This window comes from Lycium barbarum, chromosome 11, assembly GCF_019175385.1.
Source record: "Lycium barbarum isolate Lr01 chromosome 11, ASM1917538v2, whole genome shotgun sequence".
In the NCBI taxonomy this organism is placed as follows: Eukaryota; Viridiplantae; Streptophyta; class Magnoliopsida; order Solanales; family Solanaceae; genus Lycium; species Lycium barbarum.
The window spans coordinates 18,877,012-18,896,837 of record NC_083347.1 but is presented as its reverse complement, the minus strand read 5'-3'; the positions used below and the strand labels follow the sequence as shown (position 1 = coordinate 18,896,837).

Sequence of the window (19,826 nt, the reverse complement as noted above, 5' to 3'; positions counted from 1 at the left end):
CCACAAGTTTAAAATTAAAAATTGCTTATTGCTTCAGAGATTAACTTTTTAGTGATGACAAATGGGGCAAGATGATCACTGTGCTTAATTGCTTTATTACTCGTATGCTAACATGGTTTAATCTTAGTTCAAATTTGAGGCTCTGAGATGTTTGGAACTGGTTGTACATGGCGTAAAGAGCACAGGGTTTGTCATCATCAAAGAGAGAAATTTGTTGGCATAAGTCATGTGTGAAGTTTTGATGATTGACAAAGTGAACCTACAACGCAAAGAAACATGATCTATAGAAAGTATTTGAACAAAGTTAGACAGATGGTTGAGGTTCAGAAGATGTTCCAAACACAGTGATATGTAGCACAAGATGGTTAGAACCAGTCCACAAACATGTTCCATTGCAAAGAAGAAGCAGAGACAAATGCAGACACATGAACACAGATAACCAATATATGTGTATCAATGCAAAGAAAAGTGCTATGAGTAGATCAGAGAGGGAATGAACCTATCACCTATATGCTCTATTACAAAGACAGATACAGAGCAAAGGGGATGAAGATGACTCAGTCCCAGCACAATTCATTGGAGAATAGAACAAGCATGTAAACATGTTTTATCACAAAGAGTCATCAGGTTCAAGGCATGAATGAATCAGAGAACAGAGATAATGATGAAGAAAGATGAAGGTGATTAAGACAACACTCAGAAGTATATTATTCAAGTAAAGAGAAATTACATACAAAATACATAAACCAAGTCTGCAAACATATTCAACACTGAGCAAGAACATAATCAGAGCCACAGACTGAGACAAGACTGAAGACATGATTGATTCAAACAATGACTAAATCTGACTGAAGAGGACAGACAAAGAGCAACATTTGGTAAATGAAACATGTCTATCAACATGTTCCATCATCCATCACAAAAACAGGATCAAGATAGAGTCCTAGGAATGAACAAGAAGGGGATAATGAAACAGGTTTGTGAACATGTTCCATCTCAAACAGTGCAAAGATTCAGAGACAAACCAGGTGGAAGAAACAAGTTCATTCCAGTGCAAGTCCTACAACAACTAAGATTTGCAGTTTTATGGTAAAGACTTGGCGGTCAAGTATGCAGATTTCCTTTCCAAAATTGTTAGGATTAGTAAGACTTCTACACGGACAAGAAAGGGACTCAACAAGGCAAGAATCCAAATACAACACAAACCCTATTACATCTCATGGGCCTACTCAGAGAGGGTTTTGTGTTTGCCGACATGATGTGCACTCAATGTTATAAATATCCAAGTCTTACCAAGAATAAGGTTTACGCACCCACAAAGAGAGATTTCATTAAGCGATCAAGGAGATAACAAGAATATTCAGAATCTAGGCGTGCGTCCCTAGTACGAGAATACGATTGAAGAAGCTATCAAATAGAGTTTATATTTTACAGTTCTTGAGTCTAGAAAACTTGTATTAGGTTGTTTATTGAGTCGTACTTTATCCGCTTTCATAGAAGCACACAGTTAGTATAAACGTTGTAAATTCAACTTCAATTTGGAGGTCAACTTCAAGGTTGCTTGCTAGTTAGAGGTTGATTAGTGAATTAGAGGTTAGTTTCTAGGTTACAGAGTTTGTAACTTGGATTTGCAGAGGCTCATTGTCGTATTAGAATTTTAGCGAAAATCCTACAAAGGTGTAGGTTATGGTCTAAATCGCCTTTGTGAGCCGGATGGTTTCCACATAAAACTCATTGTGTTGTTTACTTACCTGTTGTTTATATTCTGCAAGACGCTAGCATAGAACAGGTAGAGTAACGTGTTCCATCCTATAGGCGAAAATTGAATACGACATAGGATAGGAAGTAGGTAGTGCAACCTAAAAATTATTCTATTCACTAAGGCTTGGACAGATGAGAAAAATTCACTTCATTAATCAGAAATCTAATTTTTAATCCACCTCATTAATCACTATATATACCACACTCTTGAGAGCCACAACCTTCAAAGATTGTTTGATAGATTATGCCAAAAGAGAACCTAAGTATCCACACTATGACTAGTATATTGATGTCTCTCTTGCATATAGTACAAATAATGCTCTTTTTAGCCTTGTTTTGTCCGAGAATGAATTTTGTTTGTGAGGAAGAAATTCCAATTTGAAACTGAAACACAATCTGTAGCTCTCTCTATTGGAGAGCGCCAATATATTTTGAAGCATGGAGCTATGTTATTCTCACAAGTGTAGATAGCAAAATATATATATATATATATATATATATATACACACTGCATCGCCCCTAGGGATTATTTGAATTGGCAAAGAGTGAGCGAATTGTGTTATAGGTAAATTAAAGTTCGAGCCAACAAACTAAGTTCAGTATTTAAATGGAGAAGGGTGCTCCATCATTTCCGAGTTCCAAAGGCTGCCAGAGGATTGGGTCCACTAACATTTTCCGGTCATCATAAAACAAGAAAAAAATAGATATATTTCTTTATTTGTTTCCTTTAAATATGAACACCACTTGGGAAAAATACGGCCTACCTCACAGACGGTATGTACAATCCTTGTAAAGTGCATGTTGAAGAAGTCGAGATCTGATGGTATCTAAGTTGAACTTCCAAATTATAAGTCAATATAGGAAACCTCCATGAAATTGTTGACAAGTAGTCTCGAAGCTGGTCATAGTTGTATAACACATATGTCCATCAAGCACTTAGGTAAAAGTTGGGCATATGTATCACACCAAACTTGAGGAAATCAAAGGGATGTTGAAAAGGACGACAGGAACGAGGGAGAGTGGCCAAGGCTTTGGTGAGTATAATTACTTGGGCTATGATGGTGATTGCAACGATGGCCATGCATTTGCCCAAGTTGTACATTTTCCTAGACTAGATTATTGCAGACATTATTGATTTCTTTCTGTATAAATGACCACATTATTTCTCTTGTATACATATGCAGACATATATGTCAGTATATTTTGTTACCCTTGGGAAAGATTTCTGCGTAAAGAAACTTGACTTGAATCTTCAATAGTGATCGTTCATTACTTCCAAGTTCCAACCAACACCCATCCCTCCCAACTCTAAAAGAAAAGAAGATTCATTCAACCAATCCAGCGTTTCCACCAACCTCTTGACTAAAAAATAGAGTTAATATCCATTAATTATTTTTTACATTATCAAATAATTCAAAAGGATAAATTAAAATTTTCTTATGCTAACCGTGTATATAGCTTAACTCCTAGGGGCATTATATTTGGTTAAAACCCATATTATCATGGAATTATAAGTAGAATCATAATCAAGAATTCAAGATAAATACTCCCACCTTCTATATGGATAAATAATCCATGATTGTGTATAAAATATATCCTAGTTTAAGCTATTATCCTCGATCAAACATATGATAAATTTACTCTAATTTTTATATTGGCATAACTCACTTAGTCCCTCCAATCAAACAACCCGTTGGGAGTTTGCTTCAAAACAGGTTATCCTGAGATTATAATCTGGACTATAATCATGATTATTTATCCCGCCTTCCATATAAAAATAATCTCATTATTATGATATACTAAAATTTATTCCGATTTTAGCTAATACATTCAACCAACACTAGATAATTTTAATTATAAATGTTATATCGAGATAACCCACTTAATCACCCCGATCAAGGAGCCCCTTAAGCTATTGACGTATTAATATCAAGGGGGCATTTAACGAGTGATTTACAAGAATGACAATATAGATGAGTGATCTTGAATTTTTAAACCCACATGTTCCATAGATAAAATTTTAAATTTACCAATAATTATTTACTTTTAAGCTTTAAAATCTACCATAATGCAATTAGTAAGAGTCAAAAATTCTAGACCAGCTATTTTCAAAGTCATTGAGGTTATTTCCATGATTTTAACGGCTGAGAGTAACGTACAAGAAGACATGGGCCCATTTCATATTTAAATTAAGAAATTAAGTCCTTAGAGATTGGCCCCATGTGGATAGTGAGGGTCAAATATCTGATACCCCATTGGCTTTTAATAGATGGGTGGAGTGATGGAGATGATGAGCCTGATCACTATATTCTTGATGTACTCAATCTAGGAAAATAGATCTTTTTTGCTTCTTTTTTTTGTTGAAAAATAAGAATTTTTTTTCTTTATTACCCTTAAACAATATTTAAACGCGTCGAACAGTCAACTTTATCTTCAGTTTTGGATCTATTTCATATACATATACCCTAATTTTACCGTAACCGAAGTGTCCTAACAAAACCGACATCAAAATTAGAATCAAGGGGTAAAAGCTTTCCTGTTCTTTTTCTCCTATTCGTTCTTTCTTAGTATTTTCTTTTAAAATTTGTTAGGTGTTTTATCCTGGAAAGATTAAATTTCTAACTGCTAAGTTGTATGAGCTACGTGTAAAGCTTGTTTTAATTTCATAGTGAAAGTGTCAAAATTTTCAAAAGTTCATAGAGAAAACGGTAAAGGATAAAAAATGCACTTAAACTATGCGAGATAAACAAAAATGACCTTCGTTCATAGTTTGGTCCAAGAACGCTCATGAACTATACAAAATTGAACAAAAATGTCCCTATTGTTACTTAATTGGGTCCAAATGCCCTTTTCCTAATAAACATATTGTTTCTTTTCTTTTTGAAACATTATTTTTATAAAATATTGTTTTTAAAAGAAACTTTTTCTTGTTTCTTTTCTTTTAAAATCTCTTTACCTAATAAAAAAGTGGGAGAAATTTTTTCTTCTTCTTAATCTCATCTTATCAATTAAAATAAAATTACCCTGTGTACTTTTTTAATTGATAATATATATCATATATATAAGACCATATTAACCACATCATTAATATTCATTCAGATAACGATAAATTTCTTTTTCCTAATAAAATAGAAAATATTTTTATTTTTTAATCTTTTCCGAATTGAAGTACGATAAGCATTTGTTGATGTAATCATTGGTTTCAAGTTAAATTGAAAAATAGTCAATAACTCCATCGACGATATCTTAAAGATTTTGTGATTTGAAGCAATGTAATAAATTTACTTGTTTTATGGCATTATGATTGTTGTAAACTTTAAAACCAAAGATTATATCGAGTAAATGACTATACTACTTTAATGTGGAAAAGATTAAGAAATAAAAATATTTTCTATTTTATTAAGAAAAGAATTTTATCGTTATATAAATGAAAATTAGTGATAGGATTACTATGATCTTATATGTATGACCTATATTATTAGTTAAAAAAGTACACGGGGTAATTTTATATTGATAAAATGAGATTAAGGAGAAAACAAATTATCTCCCACTTTTTTTGTTAAGTAAAGAGATTTTAAAAGTGAAACTCGAGAACAACTTTTTCAAAACTAGAGCCGTCAATATCGGCTAAGGCCCGTGGGTCGACCCATCCCAACTCATGATATGATAGAGTTGGGCTTGAATTTTCGGAGCCCATTTAAGAACGAGACTTTTTAGCCCGACATTCTGAAGTATAGAATAAATTAGAAAGTAATATTAACATTTTAGAAGTGAACAAATAAATAAATTACTAGCGAGATCATACGATTTACTAATGAAGGGTTATTCGCCATATTGACTTAGTCGAATTTTGCTCTAGAGGAGGTTAGGGGTTCAATATTTTACAAGTGTTAATTTGTTAATTAAATAGGCTAAAATTATAATGAAATATATTCGTTTAATAACTTTCACAACAATTGGAATTTAACCTCTTGTATCTGTAAATAAAGAAAGGAGGAGGTCAGTCAATTTCTGGCTGACAGACCAGTATCATTTTATAGTATCTATAAATATATATTTGCATAACATTTATAAGAATATTTAGTAAAATTTTCTAATGAAGCTGTCAGCCATGAGAACTAATGAATGGTTCCAAAGAAAATAGGACGAATTATTCATTCTTTTGTGTTATGCAAAATTACACGTGAGGCAAATGCTGTTACTCGATGAATCGTTTACCAATTTTTTTCATTAATTTATAATTCGTGCTTAAATATTTGGATGATTCATAACTACCCATGTTATACAATTGTTCACTTAAAATGGAAGAAGAAAAATATGCCACGAAGCTTTGGATTTGACTATAAGTCATGACGAGTCAACATGTAACTTCAAGACAATATATTAAGAAAAAATATCTTGAAATACATAATAAAAATACTTAGATTAAAGAGGAAACTGTTAAGAAATAGGAAAGAAAGCCAAGAATCCAAATTCAATTTGTTCAGAGTTGCAACTTATTTAGATTTTTACCATTTGCCTTTGGCAACATGTTTATGGACGGCAAATTTACAACTAGCCTTCTCAACTTCGAGAAGTCGGTCACCTTATTGGCCCCTACCACCTACCCCCCCCCCCCCCCCCCTAAAAAATACTATAAATTCAAGCCCCTAATAGAGCATCTATCTCCACAATCTAACAATTTCACCTCTTACCATTAGTCTTAATTTGTTAGTATCATTACACTTCCTTTGTTACTACTTACTACCTTAAGGAAAACATACAAATGGCCTTCTCTGCAGGAAAATCTTTTGGACTTTCCACAACTTTTGATCCCTTGCAGCAAAAATTCTTAAATTCTAAGCCTTATGTTACGTCATTTTTCTCCAAGAAAATTGCCCTGCCAAAGTATGACAAGGCCAATGATATTATGTCCAAAAAGCCTCTGTATATTTCAGCAGTAAGTGGATTTGGTTATGTTGATGAACCAAAAGAGTCAAAATCTAAGGACCAGTTAGTCCAATGCAATGCCTATGAAGCTAGCAGGCCACAATCTATACCAATTAACATTGAATTTGATCAAGAAACTCAGGTTGCTGCTGCTCAGAAACTCAAGATTGGGCTTTACTTTGCAACATGGTGGGCTCTGAATGTGGTGTTCAACATTTATAACAAGAAAGTGTTGAATGCATTTCCATTTCCATGGCTTACTTCTACTCTTTCACTTGCTGCTGGCTCACTAATGATGTTGGTTTCTTGGGCTACCAGAATTGCTGAAACTCCCAAGACAGACATTGATTTCTGGAAAGCATTGTTTCCTGTAAGTAAATGATGATACTCTTTTTTAAAACAAGAAATTACAGTCGAACTTTCGACCTCTGCTTTCCCCATGGGCAACGTCAAAAGTCAAAATATATTGTTGCCCATGGGTCAAAATTTGCTAATTAAATTTAAAGTTTTACCATGGGCCAAGCACTACAGCAAAATATGTTTTTAGCAGCAATTAATTTGCGGCAATAACTTAATTGCTGTTAATTATATTCTAGAATCAATTATTACCAACAATACCAACTTTAGTCCTAACAATAAATGTCGCTAAAGGCTTTAGCGACCTTGGATCTAATGGTATTAACTAATTGCTGGTAAATATTTTTGTGGCAATAACTATTGCGCTAAGAAGAAAATATATTGCCACTAAAAACTTCTTTTCGTGTAGTGAAGTGGGGTAAAGAAGTTTGTCCATTGGGCAAAATTTGTTAAATTTGAAATTCTAGCCAAGCGGGGTCAAAAGTTCAAAACCAGTCATCTCCAAAAACATTCTTGTAAATTACTTAAGTAGGTTCAGTTTGGATTATAATAATGTGATGTGTTTAATTTAATAGGTTGCTGTGGCACATACAATTGGACATGTTGCTGCAACAGTGAGCATGTCAAAAGTTGCAGTTTCATTCACACACATAATCAAGAGTGGAGAGCCTGCTTTCAGTGTTTTGGTTTCAAGTTTGCTTTTGGGTGAAACTTTCCCATTGCCAGTTTACCTTTCACTTCTGCCAATTATTGGTGGTTGTGCACTTGCTGCTGTTACTGAGCTCAATTTCAATCTAATTGGTAAATTACAGATCAACCTTGTTTTAGTTATTAAGTTTTATATGTTTTTGGTTTAATCATTCAATAGTGGGAGCTTACTAGCCCCACTAGTATGGATTCACACCACAAGCACAAGCGATATCATCTATACCAACAGACTCGTTGATGGTAGATGTCAAGTTTTAGACTTATATGAGATTTATTTATGTTCCTAATGCAATTCTTGATGTTTATAACATGCAGGGTTTATGGGGGCTATGATATCAAACTTGGCATTTGTATTCAGAAACATATTCTCAAAGAAAGGGATGAAGGGGAAGTCTGTTGGAGGGATGAATTACTATGCTTGTCTTTCCATGATGTCCCTTTTGATACTTACACCCTTTGCCATTGCTGTGGAGGGTCCACAAGTATGGGCACTTGGATGGCAGAATGCAGTATCCCAATTTGGTCCTAATTTTGTATGGTGAGCACATTCATTTTACAAACTCAGTAACATTTACGAGTATTTATATTCCCTGGTAAATTTATTTTTTTCCAAGTTAGCTTCTTGATGAAATTGAAATGGAATTAAATCTTTGGCTAAGTATCTTCATCAGCTCAAACAAAGATTGATATTGACATAAGAAACAGAGAATCATATACAAATTGTAAGTACCTAATTGATGTAGGATCTCACGTCACTTTCAGTTTCTTTTGCAACTGCAAATACTTGGGTCTCTCACATGTTTCCCTTTGGCATGATGCACATAGTTTATATCTAATATATGGTTCTGATGAACTTAATTTAGGTGGACCATCCACTTGCAAGATCTTTAAAAGTTCTTAAAGAAAAGTGAAGATTTACAAGATTTTATTTAACTTTGTTTGGTCAATTCTTAGACTTAAATACTTATATGTATGATTTGTCATTTGCTTATGAAACAATTTTTCTCTTGTTGTAGGTGGGTGGTGGCACAAAGTGTGTTCTATCACTTGTACAATCAAATGTCCTACATGTCCCTAAATGAGATCTCCCCACTGACATTTAGCATTGGTAACACTATGAAGAGAATTTCTGTCATAGTTTCTTCCATTATCATCTTCCAAAATCCAATTCAACCAGTCAATGCCCTTGGTGCTGCCATTGCAATTTTTGGAACTTTCCTCTACTCACAGGTACATTCCTATTAGGCATATAGATGACTTTTCATGTTACTCTAGGGACCAATAAAGATCCAAATGAATCTAGCACATGTACAACTTGTTAACTGTTTTCATACTTGATACCATCACTGCTCCATACTTTGAAAATAAGACTTGTGACCAATCAATACAGACCAACTTTATGCTAACAGAGTAGATGGAGGTCCTGGTTGAAGTCTCATCGTCAACCGTTATCAAAAGAACTTCTACGTGCTTAGCTTGTAAAAAAGCATCAACCCCACATGTGACAGAGTGTGTTGATAACATAATTAAATAGATAAAGTTTGCTCTCTCTAATAACTTAAGCTTTTAGATGAGATTGTCGCACAATATTCAACATCAATTTTGAAACTGAGTCCTTTTCTGATTGATTTTGTTATTTTAATTTTCATGCAGGCAAAGCAATAAGAAGTTTGGCAAGTAAGATGAAATGGAGAAAGGGAGGAGATTCTGACTTAAGTTATTAGGAGTACAAATATGGGCAATAGTGGGCTAACATTTGTATAATTGAAGATTGACAGGACATTATAAAATATTAGTCCAGTAACTAAAAGCAGTATTGCTCCGTATGCACCAAATGATAAGAAGTAAATGTTCATGTATGAATGACTTTGGCTTTTTGAGTGATGGAGAAGTCGAAAAAAGAAAAATAGAGATGCCCCTTCAAAGCTGCAAATCTCTATCCAAGATTTTGTAATATACTCATATGATTGTGGATTGATATATAGCAATGTTGTACTATGAAGAGTTAATTTGTAATTATAAATTCATCATTTTCGGTCATGCTTACAGAGTTTTAGTATGTAACTGATTCTGCACAGCTTGTCCGCCAAATTATTATTTCAGTTCTTTGAACTGACCAAACGTGGCTCGCAAACAAGTTACTGGAACTCAATAAAGAAAAGACAATCGTAGTAGGAAGGTAACACCCCACCTCCTTTTCCGAAAAAAAAAAAAAAACACAGAAAGAAAAGAGGGAAATATATATATATATATATATACTAGTTATGTGAGGCCCGTGCTAAGCCCGGACCCAAACTTAAGATATAAAAGTAGATATTTTAACTAAAATAATATAATCTATGTTAGTACAAGTGTACAACAACAACAACAACAACCATATACCCATTGTAGTCCCACAAGTGGGTAATTATATAAAAGCAAAATTTTCATTCCACTGCTTTAATATTTTAACTTCCATTTTGATAAAATTATTTACTTCAAATCAAATGCGGAGCCAGAATTTGACATTTATAACTTATGTATCCTAATTTTCTGAAGTTATTTAGTTCTAAATAAATAATCTATACATAGTTAATGAACTTTTAAGACAAATACATAATTTAACTTGTGCAGCGGATGGAGCTGCTCCTCTCTTAATTAGGGATTAGGGGTTCGAACATGGATATGGAAAAAATCTTTGGAGGAAGCGTTCCCTCCGAATAGACGCGATACAGTGCTAATTATCTAGATTAATTGGGCTTAAATGCGGATATCGAGCACGAACCAGAAAATCAAAGAACATGAAAAATGAGGTAGAAGGTTCGATAGCTTTTGAAAAGTAGACCTTAAAAATAAAAAATAAAAAAATTGACTTAAATAAATAAGATTAGGACCTAAAAGTAATTAAATTTTTTTTAAAAGAATTAGAAATTATTGTGAGGACTACAAAAGTCCCCAGGTTCGATAGCTTTTGAAAAGTAGACCTTAAAAATAAAAAATTAAAAAATTTACTTAAATAAATAAAATTAGGACATAAAAGTAATTAATTAAAAAGTTTTTAAAAATTTGGGAAACTCTTGTGAGGACTACAAAAGTCCTCACATTCCCTCTTATATTATATAGTAATATTACAAACAAAGGGCAAAATATTCAAGGCCGCCCATTCATTTTATTCGAAAATAAACTTCGACCTAGCAAAACTCTGACAATTAAATTATGCCAAAGCCTAATTGTTTGGACTAGAAGATGGTTTGTTTTGGTTTCATAACTTCAAACACAATTGTAATAACCCAAATTTAGAAAGACTAAAGTTATCTCCTCAGTTGTTTGTCAACTAAGAAATTTGTAGAGTCATTTTAGGAACTACTTTTCCCAGAAATTTCGACTAGTATTATTTGAAGCAAACTCTTCTCATTCAAGGGGCAGTGACCCTCTATGGTCTATAATTTTGTTACTTGAACTCACATTTTGCTTGCTATAATATTTATCCTTTCTACCCAAAAATAACCCAAATTTAGAAGAGTAACCTTTATCTTCTGGGAGAATGACGCATATATACATAAGAATAGGTTACATTCCCAAAATATGACGATATTTTTTAGTTTACAAAACATATCAATAGATTTCTTACAAAACATACATGAAAATTTTCGCTCAAGGCTTAGAAAATTCGCTCAAAATTTTGTGTATGAAATGTGTATATCTCGCCAAGGCTTAAAAATTTGGCTCAAATTTTGTGTATGAAAACTGTATGAAGTATGTATATCTCGCTCAAAGCTTAGAATTCTCACATTTTTCATGTATGGAAATTGTATAAAAATATATAAAATATGTATATAATTGTATAAAATTAGTATAAAGTTCATGTTAGGTTTTAGGAAATCTAATACGACTACAACAACGTTATTTACATCTTTCATATAAATTTAATACAATTTGGAATCTCACTTTAAAATTCGGATAAATTTAATACAATTACAAAAACATTGTATACTTAGAAGTGGGTTCTCAACTCTCCTTATATATAATAATATAATGGATGGTTGGCTAAGTTGCAAGGATATCCTTAATTTATACTTACTCAAATGCCTACCTTACTGTAGCTTCCTACCATTTATAGCTACCCTTTTAAATATTACCATTTGTAGCTATATTTTGGCAAAATAGTGTATGTTTTCGCGTGTATTTGTTGCCAACAAATACATGAGAACAAGGTAAAAAAAAAAAAACATGATCCTTGATTTTAGCCTTTAACGGTGGAGCTATTAAATTAGATATTAATATATATTTTTTGATGTATTTTAGTGATTTTTTTTTATCTATTTCAGTGATTTTTTTTAATGTATTTTACGATTTATTTTTTGTTTTTGAAGTATTTCAGTGGCTTTTTTTGATGTATTTCAAATACATTGTGTACATTCCAACTACTATGAAGCCAAATATATTCAAATATTCATGTATTTGAATGGATTGCAACATATACATTCAGATACAAGACCAAAAAATTCAAATACATGACAAATACATTCAAAAAAACAATGTGTTTAGCTATTAACAAAATACACTAAAAAATGCACTCAAAAAATACAAAGACAAATACATTAAAAAACAGTGTATTTGTGAGATGTAGATTTTTGAATGTATTTGTATTTGGCTTTTAACAAATACACATGGCCAGATCTGAGACACTATCACCACCAAAAAACCCTAATCTTTCCATCACTAACAAAACCCTAATCTCTCCACCTTTACGTCATCTTCTCCGCCGCCATCTCAAAATCAGTCCATCACCGCCGCCACCAACAATGCGCACGGCCAGATCTGTGCCATCGCCTCACCGGATAGAGTGAAGAGAGAGAGAGAGGGGTGAGCACAGAGGGAGACGGAGAAGAGAGAGAGAGGCGTCAGAGAGAGAGAGGGGTGAGCACAGAGGGAGAGGGAGAAGAGAGAGGGGGGCGGTGCGGCCATGGTGGTGGTGGTTGAGAGAAGGGGAGAGAGATTTTTTAGGGTTTTGAGAAATGAAAAATCTGAAATGGGTAGTGATTGGGAAAAAGAAAGATATATGTGTTTGGGTATGTATTTTTTGATATAGCTACCATTTGTAATTTAGAAAAGTTAATTAACTACTAAATATAATTAAATAAAAGGGTAGTTAATATTAATAATTAGGTCTTAAAAGAAGCTACAATGAGTAAAAATTTTAATTAGTCTAGAAGAAGCATAGTCCTACTGAGTTACGTCCCCCTACCCATTCGTAATGTCCCAACTCCAACGATTGATTAATGAAAATGCATTTTTCATGCACAAATGATGAATATAAACTTGCAAATAAATTCTAAGAAATTCAATAGAAATGCCTCTACTTAGTGATTTTTCTCATATGTTTGGTCTTTTATAGACAAAGTTACTCAATACATGTGCTGATAAGTTGTACTGTAACAATTATCTCGTGAAATTATCAAGTTGCGCATAAACTGATTCAAATACCACGATTATCAAAATAAATAAATTTAAAGAAAAAGCTTGTATAAGCAATATGAGGATATGAGGCAAATGAAGCTAACAACCATTTGATAGTTATTGGAATGAAAATAAGCATACCTAAACAAAAGATTCAGCAATAAGCCCATCGACCAAAAGCACAAACAAGAAAATCCAATAAACTCTTCTTTTAAAACTTTAAGAAGAAGATGCAACCAATAAAACAATCAAAGGAAAAAGGTGCGCTCTTGAATGCATTTTATTCCTGTGCCAACGTCTTCGATACTGCTCCTTCCCTACATAACTGCAACCAACAAAGATAAAAGAGCAACCAGAACAGAAGAGTCAAGAACAAGGTAATACCATATAATTTTTAAGGATATAATTTATATGTACTGATAGTGTAAAGAATTTTTATACTGTCAGGAAATTATAACATATCGTAGTAGGTAATACATTTTAATTTTTCAGGTGACTAATCATGCGTAAAAAGTTATTTTCCCCTCCTTAAGAGAGAGAGAGTGTGTGTCTATATATATATATATATATATATATATATATATATATATATATATATATATATATATATATGTCTAGCCTCCCACCATGTCGGGGATAACAGCCTGCGTGGATGAATTAACTTCAGTTTTGGAAAAAGGTAACTAGTGCTACCTCCCATGGACAGCTACATATGCTTACCTTTGAGATAATATGATAATATAAAAAAATTAGTTTTTACGTCACAGAGCTAAAACTCTTAAGCAAATGATACGTAGAACTTCCAACCTAGTCCATTTTATATCTTTCTTGATCATATACTTACAGTCTACCGATCACAGGGTGTCTGATAAAAGAGCAGCCCTTATCTTGTTGATGGTGCAAGATACGAGGTTATTGACCATAGCAACTGATGAAGGAGAAATCTTCGCGGTGGGAACATGATCTACCAAAATTTGGAAAGCAGTGGTGAGGAGAGATCCAACAGAACTCTCTGAGGGCCCATCCGCAAGTATGACAAATCCAGAAGGCAAAAGCGCAACATTATCAGAATTTCCACCACATAATACTATGTTCACAGCAGAAACATCAACAGGCGCATACACAACAAATGACCCTGTTGGATCGGTGCTGCTCTCTTGCACTATCAACATATTGCTCTGAGCTGAGTTTAGACTCTGCAGTTCATGAACCAATGATTGAAATTGACGCATTATTTTCTTCAATAACATTAATTAATAATATATGATGCCATAGTGCTTATTGAGTGTGTGTGTGTCAAAAATCATAATATAGTAAAAGAAAGTAAAAGTGAAGATTATATTTGCTTACATTCACTCTCAAAACGGAGACACAATTGCCTGTTTCCCGGCCATTAGCAATATGAGCCACCTCTTGAACATTACCCCCATTGGACAGAACATCCCACTGTAATAATATTCACTTATGTTGCAATCACATAATTTTTAGATATTGAGAAATAAAATGACTTATCTTTATTTATTTTTTAAAAATAAAATGTAACTGAATGTTTAGGAAAATTGTTGTAAAGATGAACTCAATTGCCCATAATAACAAATAATGTCAACTTAAATTGGAAGTGGAAGAAGTATATATGGTATGATTTTCCCTTAAAAAAATTAAGCGTACCTTGCTCCTAGTGTTTTCATCACGGAGGAAATCAAACACAGTTTTCGGAGGAATGGGTAGCCATAGGGAAGTTGAAGCGCTCAGCACAATGCCATGTGGCCTCCCTGGATCGTCAATGCTCTGCCTGGTCATCATTCGTACATCGTTAATATCAGAGCCACTTCCCGTGAGAGTTGTCCAATTGTGTGTTGTTGAAGAACTGACTCCTGAACAATAGCTTATGACCATTCTGTCCGCTAACTTCAACACACCCTTTCTTCCCTCTTTATCTGTTGACACTGTATAGCCAATGATTGTAACCACGAGTTCCAACACTTAAATTCAAGAACTCCGTTTAATTTTTACAGTTCAAGAGGGGTTAATTGTACTTACACATTTGACAGATGTCATTTTTGTGTAAATTTATGGCCATTGCACTTGCTAGTCGTTCACATTGTCTATTCAAAGTAACAATCCAGCGTTTTGCCCCGAATGCTAGGCCAGAAGTCACCAAGGGCTTGTATATGTTGTGGATGACTACATCATCAACCTCCACATGTTCGATCCAAGTGACCTAGATCATGGTAGAGTGTTGACTAATTATTGAGAATTCAAATTTATCATCTCAGAATATATATATATATATATATATATATATATATATATATATATATAATGACAATTAATTTAGGCAAATGGTTTCGTTTGGAAATCGAGAAAAGTTACAAGAGCCGGTTGGCGCCAGGTTTGAGACTCTATAAATAATCAGCTCACCCCTTAATCAATCATAAACATATTGTGTATATTGAGAAGTATTTACCTTGGAATAACCATTTGGCATTTTTTGAATTAAGCATCCTGAGGGCCTTTTCCTGCAGCTAGTAGTTGGTGTATGGTCCAGGGAAACATCGACAATTGCCCATATTCCATCAACAGTTCGTTTGCAATATCTTAAAAAGTAGCATTCTCGAGTTGGAACCTGTGGAGAGGGCATTTGAAACTCTGCATATATCTATCAAAAAAAAAAAAAGAATGAGTGATACAACAGGGCAGTACAACCAATTTTATAAAATTAAAGGCATCCAAGTAAAACTATAGAGGAAGAAAGAGATATTATTACCTTTTGCATTGCTCCGTTCAAGTTTCCTGCTACTCCAGTTGATATGACATCCAACGTAACAGCAGTCGACACAATATTGGAAAACAAACTTGCCCAGTGATTCTGGTGATCACAAAAGGTATGTTATTGTCATTATTCTCAATTTGTAACAATGGACTAATAAATCATAGTAACAAACAAGTTTTCACAAACTAATTGGCATATATATAACCACTCGATTCAACAATTATTAAATGATTTGGGTTTAGTCATTATAATTTGAAAATTATCTAGACTCTAGACCATCTCTAATTGCATCCAATGTTAATTTTATTACTAGTTCACAAGTTCCTACAGTTGAAAATGATAAATAGGAGTACAATAACTACCAAGTGATGCGATGGTATGAATTTAAATGGGATCTCTTCACCCTTAGCCAGAAAAATTTGGGTTCGAGTGTTGAAAATAAAGAAACCCCTAATATCGCTTCCCCCTATAACGACCATTAATTTTGATTAGTCAACCAGTAAAACCGAATACCAAATGATTAATAAAAAAAAATATAAGAGCAAAATGAATACCGTGTCCATGAGAATTTCTACCAAGTGGATGTGGTTCATGATGACTATAGCATTTTCTCTAGAAGCTTCGGTCTTAATCTCTTGAGCTTTACGCCCACTTCCTCTATGGAATCTCTTCATATACTCTTCTTCATTCAGAAAAATAGTTTCATTATATATGCTAGATAACCAAAGTGGCTCTCCCATTCGAGCCATTTGAAGAAGCTCTTCCATAGCTTCCACCGCTACTTCGATAATACTTGACTTCTCAATCTCTGACATGCGCTCATGCTAGTAAAAATAGAAAAGAAAATTTAAAATTGTGTTTTAGTTCTATAAACTGACATTCAAAAAATATTTTTACAATAGAATAATATGAAATGTAAATTAATTAAACGTCGACATATATAACTTAAATCCAAACTGAATTAACAGCCATAGTTAAGTTTTTTTCTCTTTATTACCTCTTGTTGTAGGTGAGCATTTCCGAGCCTCAAGTGATGTCTATCATATGACATTTCACCTAAATTTAATCTAGGGTGGCCACAATGAGCGCAACCATTGTCGAGAGCTTCACCAAGCCGCACATTTTCAGCCCTAGGCTTGTCATTTTCAACTCGAAGTGATGCGTTATCATTGTGTTGTCCTTTATTCTGCAAGGGAATAATAGTTCAAAGCCACAAAATAAAATTGTTAGAAAGACTCGTTAGCTAGTGCTATTCGTAAATGATTAGCCAATTAATTGCATCAATAAAAATCTTAACCATATTTCATTTATATTATACCAAACTACACTAATCCATGAATAATGATAAAATAAAAGTGAGAATATGCATCAATTAACCGTCGGAAAATGACGAATCAAGTGTAAATGATATTATTAAAAACGTCAAAGAATTCTAACCGCCTGAAATATTTTGACGGGCAAGAACTACAAACTATGTCAAGTTTAGAGATTATTGTTCGAATATACATCTTCAATTTAGTGTCTACATTGCCAATGCACATAACAATAATCCCTAAACTTGGCAGAGTTTGTAGTTCTTGTCTGTCAAAATATTTGAGGCATGTAATTAGAAAAATTTCCACTCTTTTAATAAATTCGTTCTCACTTGATTCGTCGTTTTCCTATGGTCAGTTAATACGTATTCTCACTTATATTTTGTCATTATTCATGGATTAGTGTAGTTTGGTGTAAGATATGGGATGTGGTTGAGATTTTTATCGATATCTAAATTTCTATTTTAAACTATTAAACTAATTTAATCTAATTTAGCTTCGAAAATTAGTCATATTGATTCTATAAAAAGGAAACATGACAAGTATTTTGGCATGGAGGGTGCTACTGTTATACCTTTATTTGAGTACACTTATTTTGGAACCAAAATTTGACCTGCAGGGGCTCTAACCCTAATCTATGACCGAGCTCCTTCCTTTGCTTGTCATCAGGACACTCCTTAAAGAAACTTAATCACAAAAATAACAAATTAATATCATAAACAAATTACAAGAAAAAATTGTAAAAAATTATTTTCTTTTTGTCCTTTTGTTATTAGTTTATAGGGTAAGATATTTACGCTTCCAATTCTTGGATCCGATGTTGTGTGTGGCGGTGATGGAGCTTTCTCCTATTAGCAAGCTGACCATTAGTCACGATTGTTTCACTACTGGATTTGCCTTCTTGATTGTCATTGCCACTGGATTTGATGTCGATTTCATCGTCTCCTAACTGCAACATTATGTCTTTTTCCGATACTATCTTTGGCGTTATGTCCAGTGAATTAAGCTCACTCTTCAAGAAGCTATTTGACTGACATATACAAATTGTAAAACGTTTTAATATAATTAACAGATCCAAATAGAGTTAAGTTCTACACTGTTGCTAGCAATAAGAAAATAGTAAGATTAATCACTCAGAAAACCATAAGAAAACACTCTTTTAAAAAAGAATATATATTAGACTTCATGTGTTGATAAATTAATAAATAATTAAAACTTATCATTGATGACAAATTAACGAAATAATGGCCCGCAAATTTGACCTCGACAGAGGCTAACAAACATGAATTGCTACTGTAGTACAGCCAGTAACATAGTTGCATCGAGGACATCAAAGAAAGTCACATAGAAAACTAAAAAAGAAAAGAAAAGAAATAAAGAATTACATAGTACCTGACCATGCGGCAGTTTAGACGAAGAAGAAACAAACCCAGGATCATTTTCGATCATCGACCAAAATTGATTAGCCGGATTCATGATCTGCAAAAATTCTAAAACAGTGTAGCATTATTATAAAAATATCAACTAGAAACTTTTTGACTTATGTTAATTATTTCTAGTTCAGCTATATGATTTTTCAATTTTTTTTTTTTTTTGGTTTGTGGAAAGAGAATCTCAAGAAACCAATTAAAAACTAAAAGGGTATCATATTAAATTTTCATCCGGAGGTTTTGCTTTTAAAAAGATAAATGAAATGCATATAACTCTCAAGAAAATCTTGATCTACATGTCCCACTTTCGATTTATGTGTATAAAAAACTATAATCATCTAACCTTTAAATTAGAAATGCGTCTGCAACAGAAATGGAACATAACAAGAAACTTATTAAATAAAAACTCAAGCTATATCTACTAAAAAAATAAAACGTATATAGAGTGTATATCCATAATCAAAATAGAAAGAAGAAAAAATGACTTTTGTGTTCGTACTTTATTTGAGATGCTTAAGCTTTTGCAGAAGCTGGAGAAAAGAGAGACTTTTGAGAACTGATAATATGTAATGAAGAAACAATGAAATAGAGAACTAAGAGGGTGTTTTATATATAAGGTGATGAAGAGAGAGGTGCAACTTCATTAAATAGAATAGAGGGCTACTGTTACTGTCTAGTAAAAAAAAAGAAATTAGCTTTGACGGGGTGGGATAGGGCAATGTCGGGATGTTGATGAAGTGAATAGAATATAAAATATTAGCTTTGATGATCAGTTTATAGACTGCTTGTTAATATTTTGTCACCATTAAAATGTAATTAAGAAATAATTATTTTTTACCATATTTTATAATAGCACTTTTCAAAAGGTATTCTTTGTTTTCGATAATATATTGAAAATGTTTCACAACAATTACCTATAGTAAAAATTGTCGCGAGGTGAAAGGTAAATCGATACATCATCCGTTCTGATTGAAAATATTTGAATTTACTTGCCATACAAAAGTTTTAAAATGTTAATTGATTTATTTAATTTGAATTTAGTGAGTAGCCGCCTGAGCGTCAGAACAACTTATGAAGTTACTAAAACATACATATTGTCACGCTCTTAATTCTTAC

General features: G+C 33.0%; 2 protein-coding genes across 2 annotated transcripts; one reads left to right on the top strand and one right to left on the bottom strand.

Moving 5' to 3' along the window:
• The first annotated feature begins 6,421 nt into the window (after positions 1–6,421).
• On the top strand, positions 6,422–9,797 carry LOC132618409 (glucose-6-phosphate/phosphate translocator 2, chloroplastic-like). Its single transcript, XM_060333469.1, has 5 exons — positions 6,422–7,060; positions 7,623–7,848; positions 8,071–8,293; positions 8,772–8,985; positions 9,409–9,797. The coding sequence occupies exons 1-5, from the start codon at positions 6,527–6,529 to the stop codon at positions 9,418–9,420; spliced, it is 1,209 nt and encodes a 402-aa protein (XP_060189452.1). The 5' UTR covers positions 6,422–6,526; the 3' UTR covers positions 9,421–9,797.
• Positions 9,798–13,281: 3,484 nt separating this feature from the next.
• On the bottom strand, positions 13,282–19,360 carry LOC132619014 (homeobox-leucine zipper protein ROC7-like). The gene is made up of 13 exons (XM_060334003.1): positions 19,210–19,360; positions 18,673–18,770; positions 18,078–18,310; positions 17,855–17,966; positions 16,965–17,153; positions 16,522–16,791; positions 15,962–16,063; positions 15,662–15,853; positions 15,235–15,415; positions 14,863–15,140; positions 14,545–14,640; positions 14,039–14,390; positions 13,282–13,519 (listed from the first exon to the last, which is right to left on the bottom strand). Exons 2-12 carry the CDS (start codon positions 18,754–18,756, stop codon positions 14,049–14,051), a joined length of 2,079 nt encoding a protein of 692 aa, XP_060189986.1. The 5' UTR covers positions 18,757–18,770; positions 19,210–19,360; the 3' UTR covers positions 13,282–13,519; positions 14,039–14,048.
• Between the last annotated feature and the right edge of the window lie 466 nt (positions 19,361–19,826).

Bases quoted from the DNA above. Each gene is read 5' to 3' on its own strand.
- LOC132618409 (XM_060333469.1), top strand. From the start codon at position 6,527: ATGGCCTTCTCTGCAGGAAAATCTTTTGGACTTTCCACAACTTTTGAT. The intron at 7,061-7,622 runs GTAAGTAAATGA...TTAATTTAATAG, and splicing joins TCTGGAAAGCATTGTTTCCT to GTTGCTGTGGCACATACAAT. The intron at 8,294-8,771 runs GTGAGCACATTC...CTCTTGTTGTAG, and splicing joins TTTGGTCCTAATTTTGTATG to GTGGGTGGTGGCACAAAGTG.
- LOC132619014 (XM_060334003.1), bottom strand. From the start codon at position 18,756: ATGAATCCGGCTAATCAATTTTGGTCGATGATCGAAAATGATCCTGGG. The intron at 18,311-18,672 runs GTACTATGTAAT...TGTATATGTCAG, and splicing joins CTAAACTGCCGCATGGTCAG to TCAAATAGCTTCTTGAAGAG. The intron at 15,854-15,961 runs GTAATAATATCT...TTTTTTTGATAG, and splicing joins TGAACGGAGCAATGCAAAAG to ATATATGCAGAGTTTCAAAT.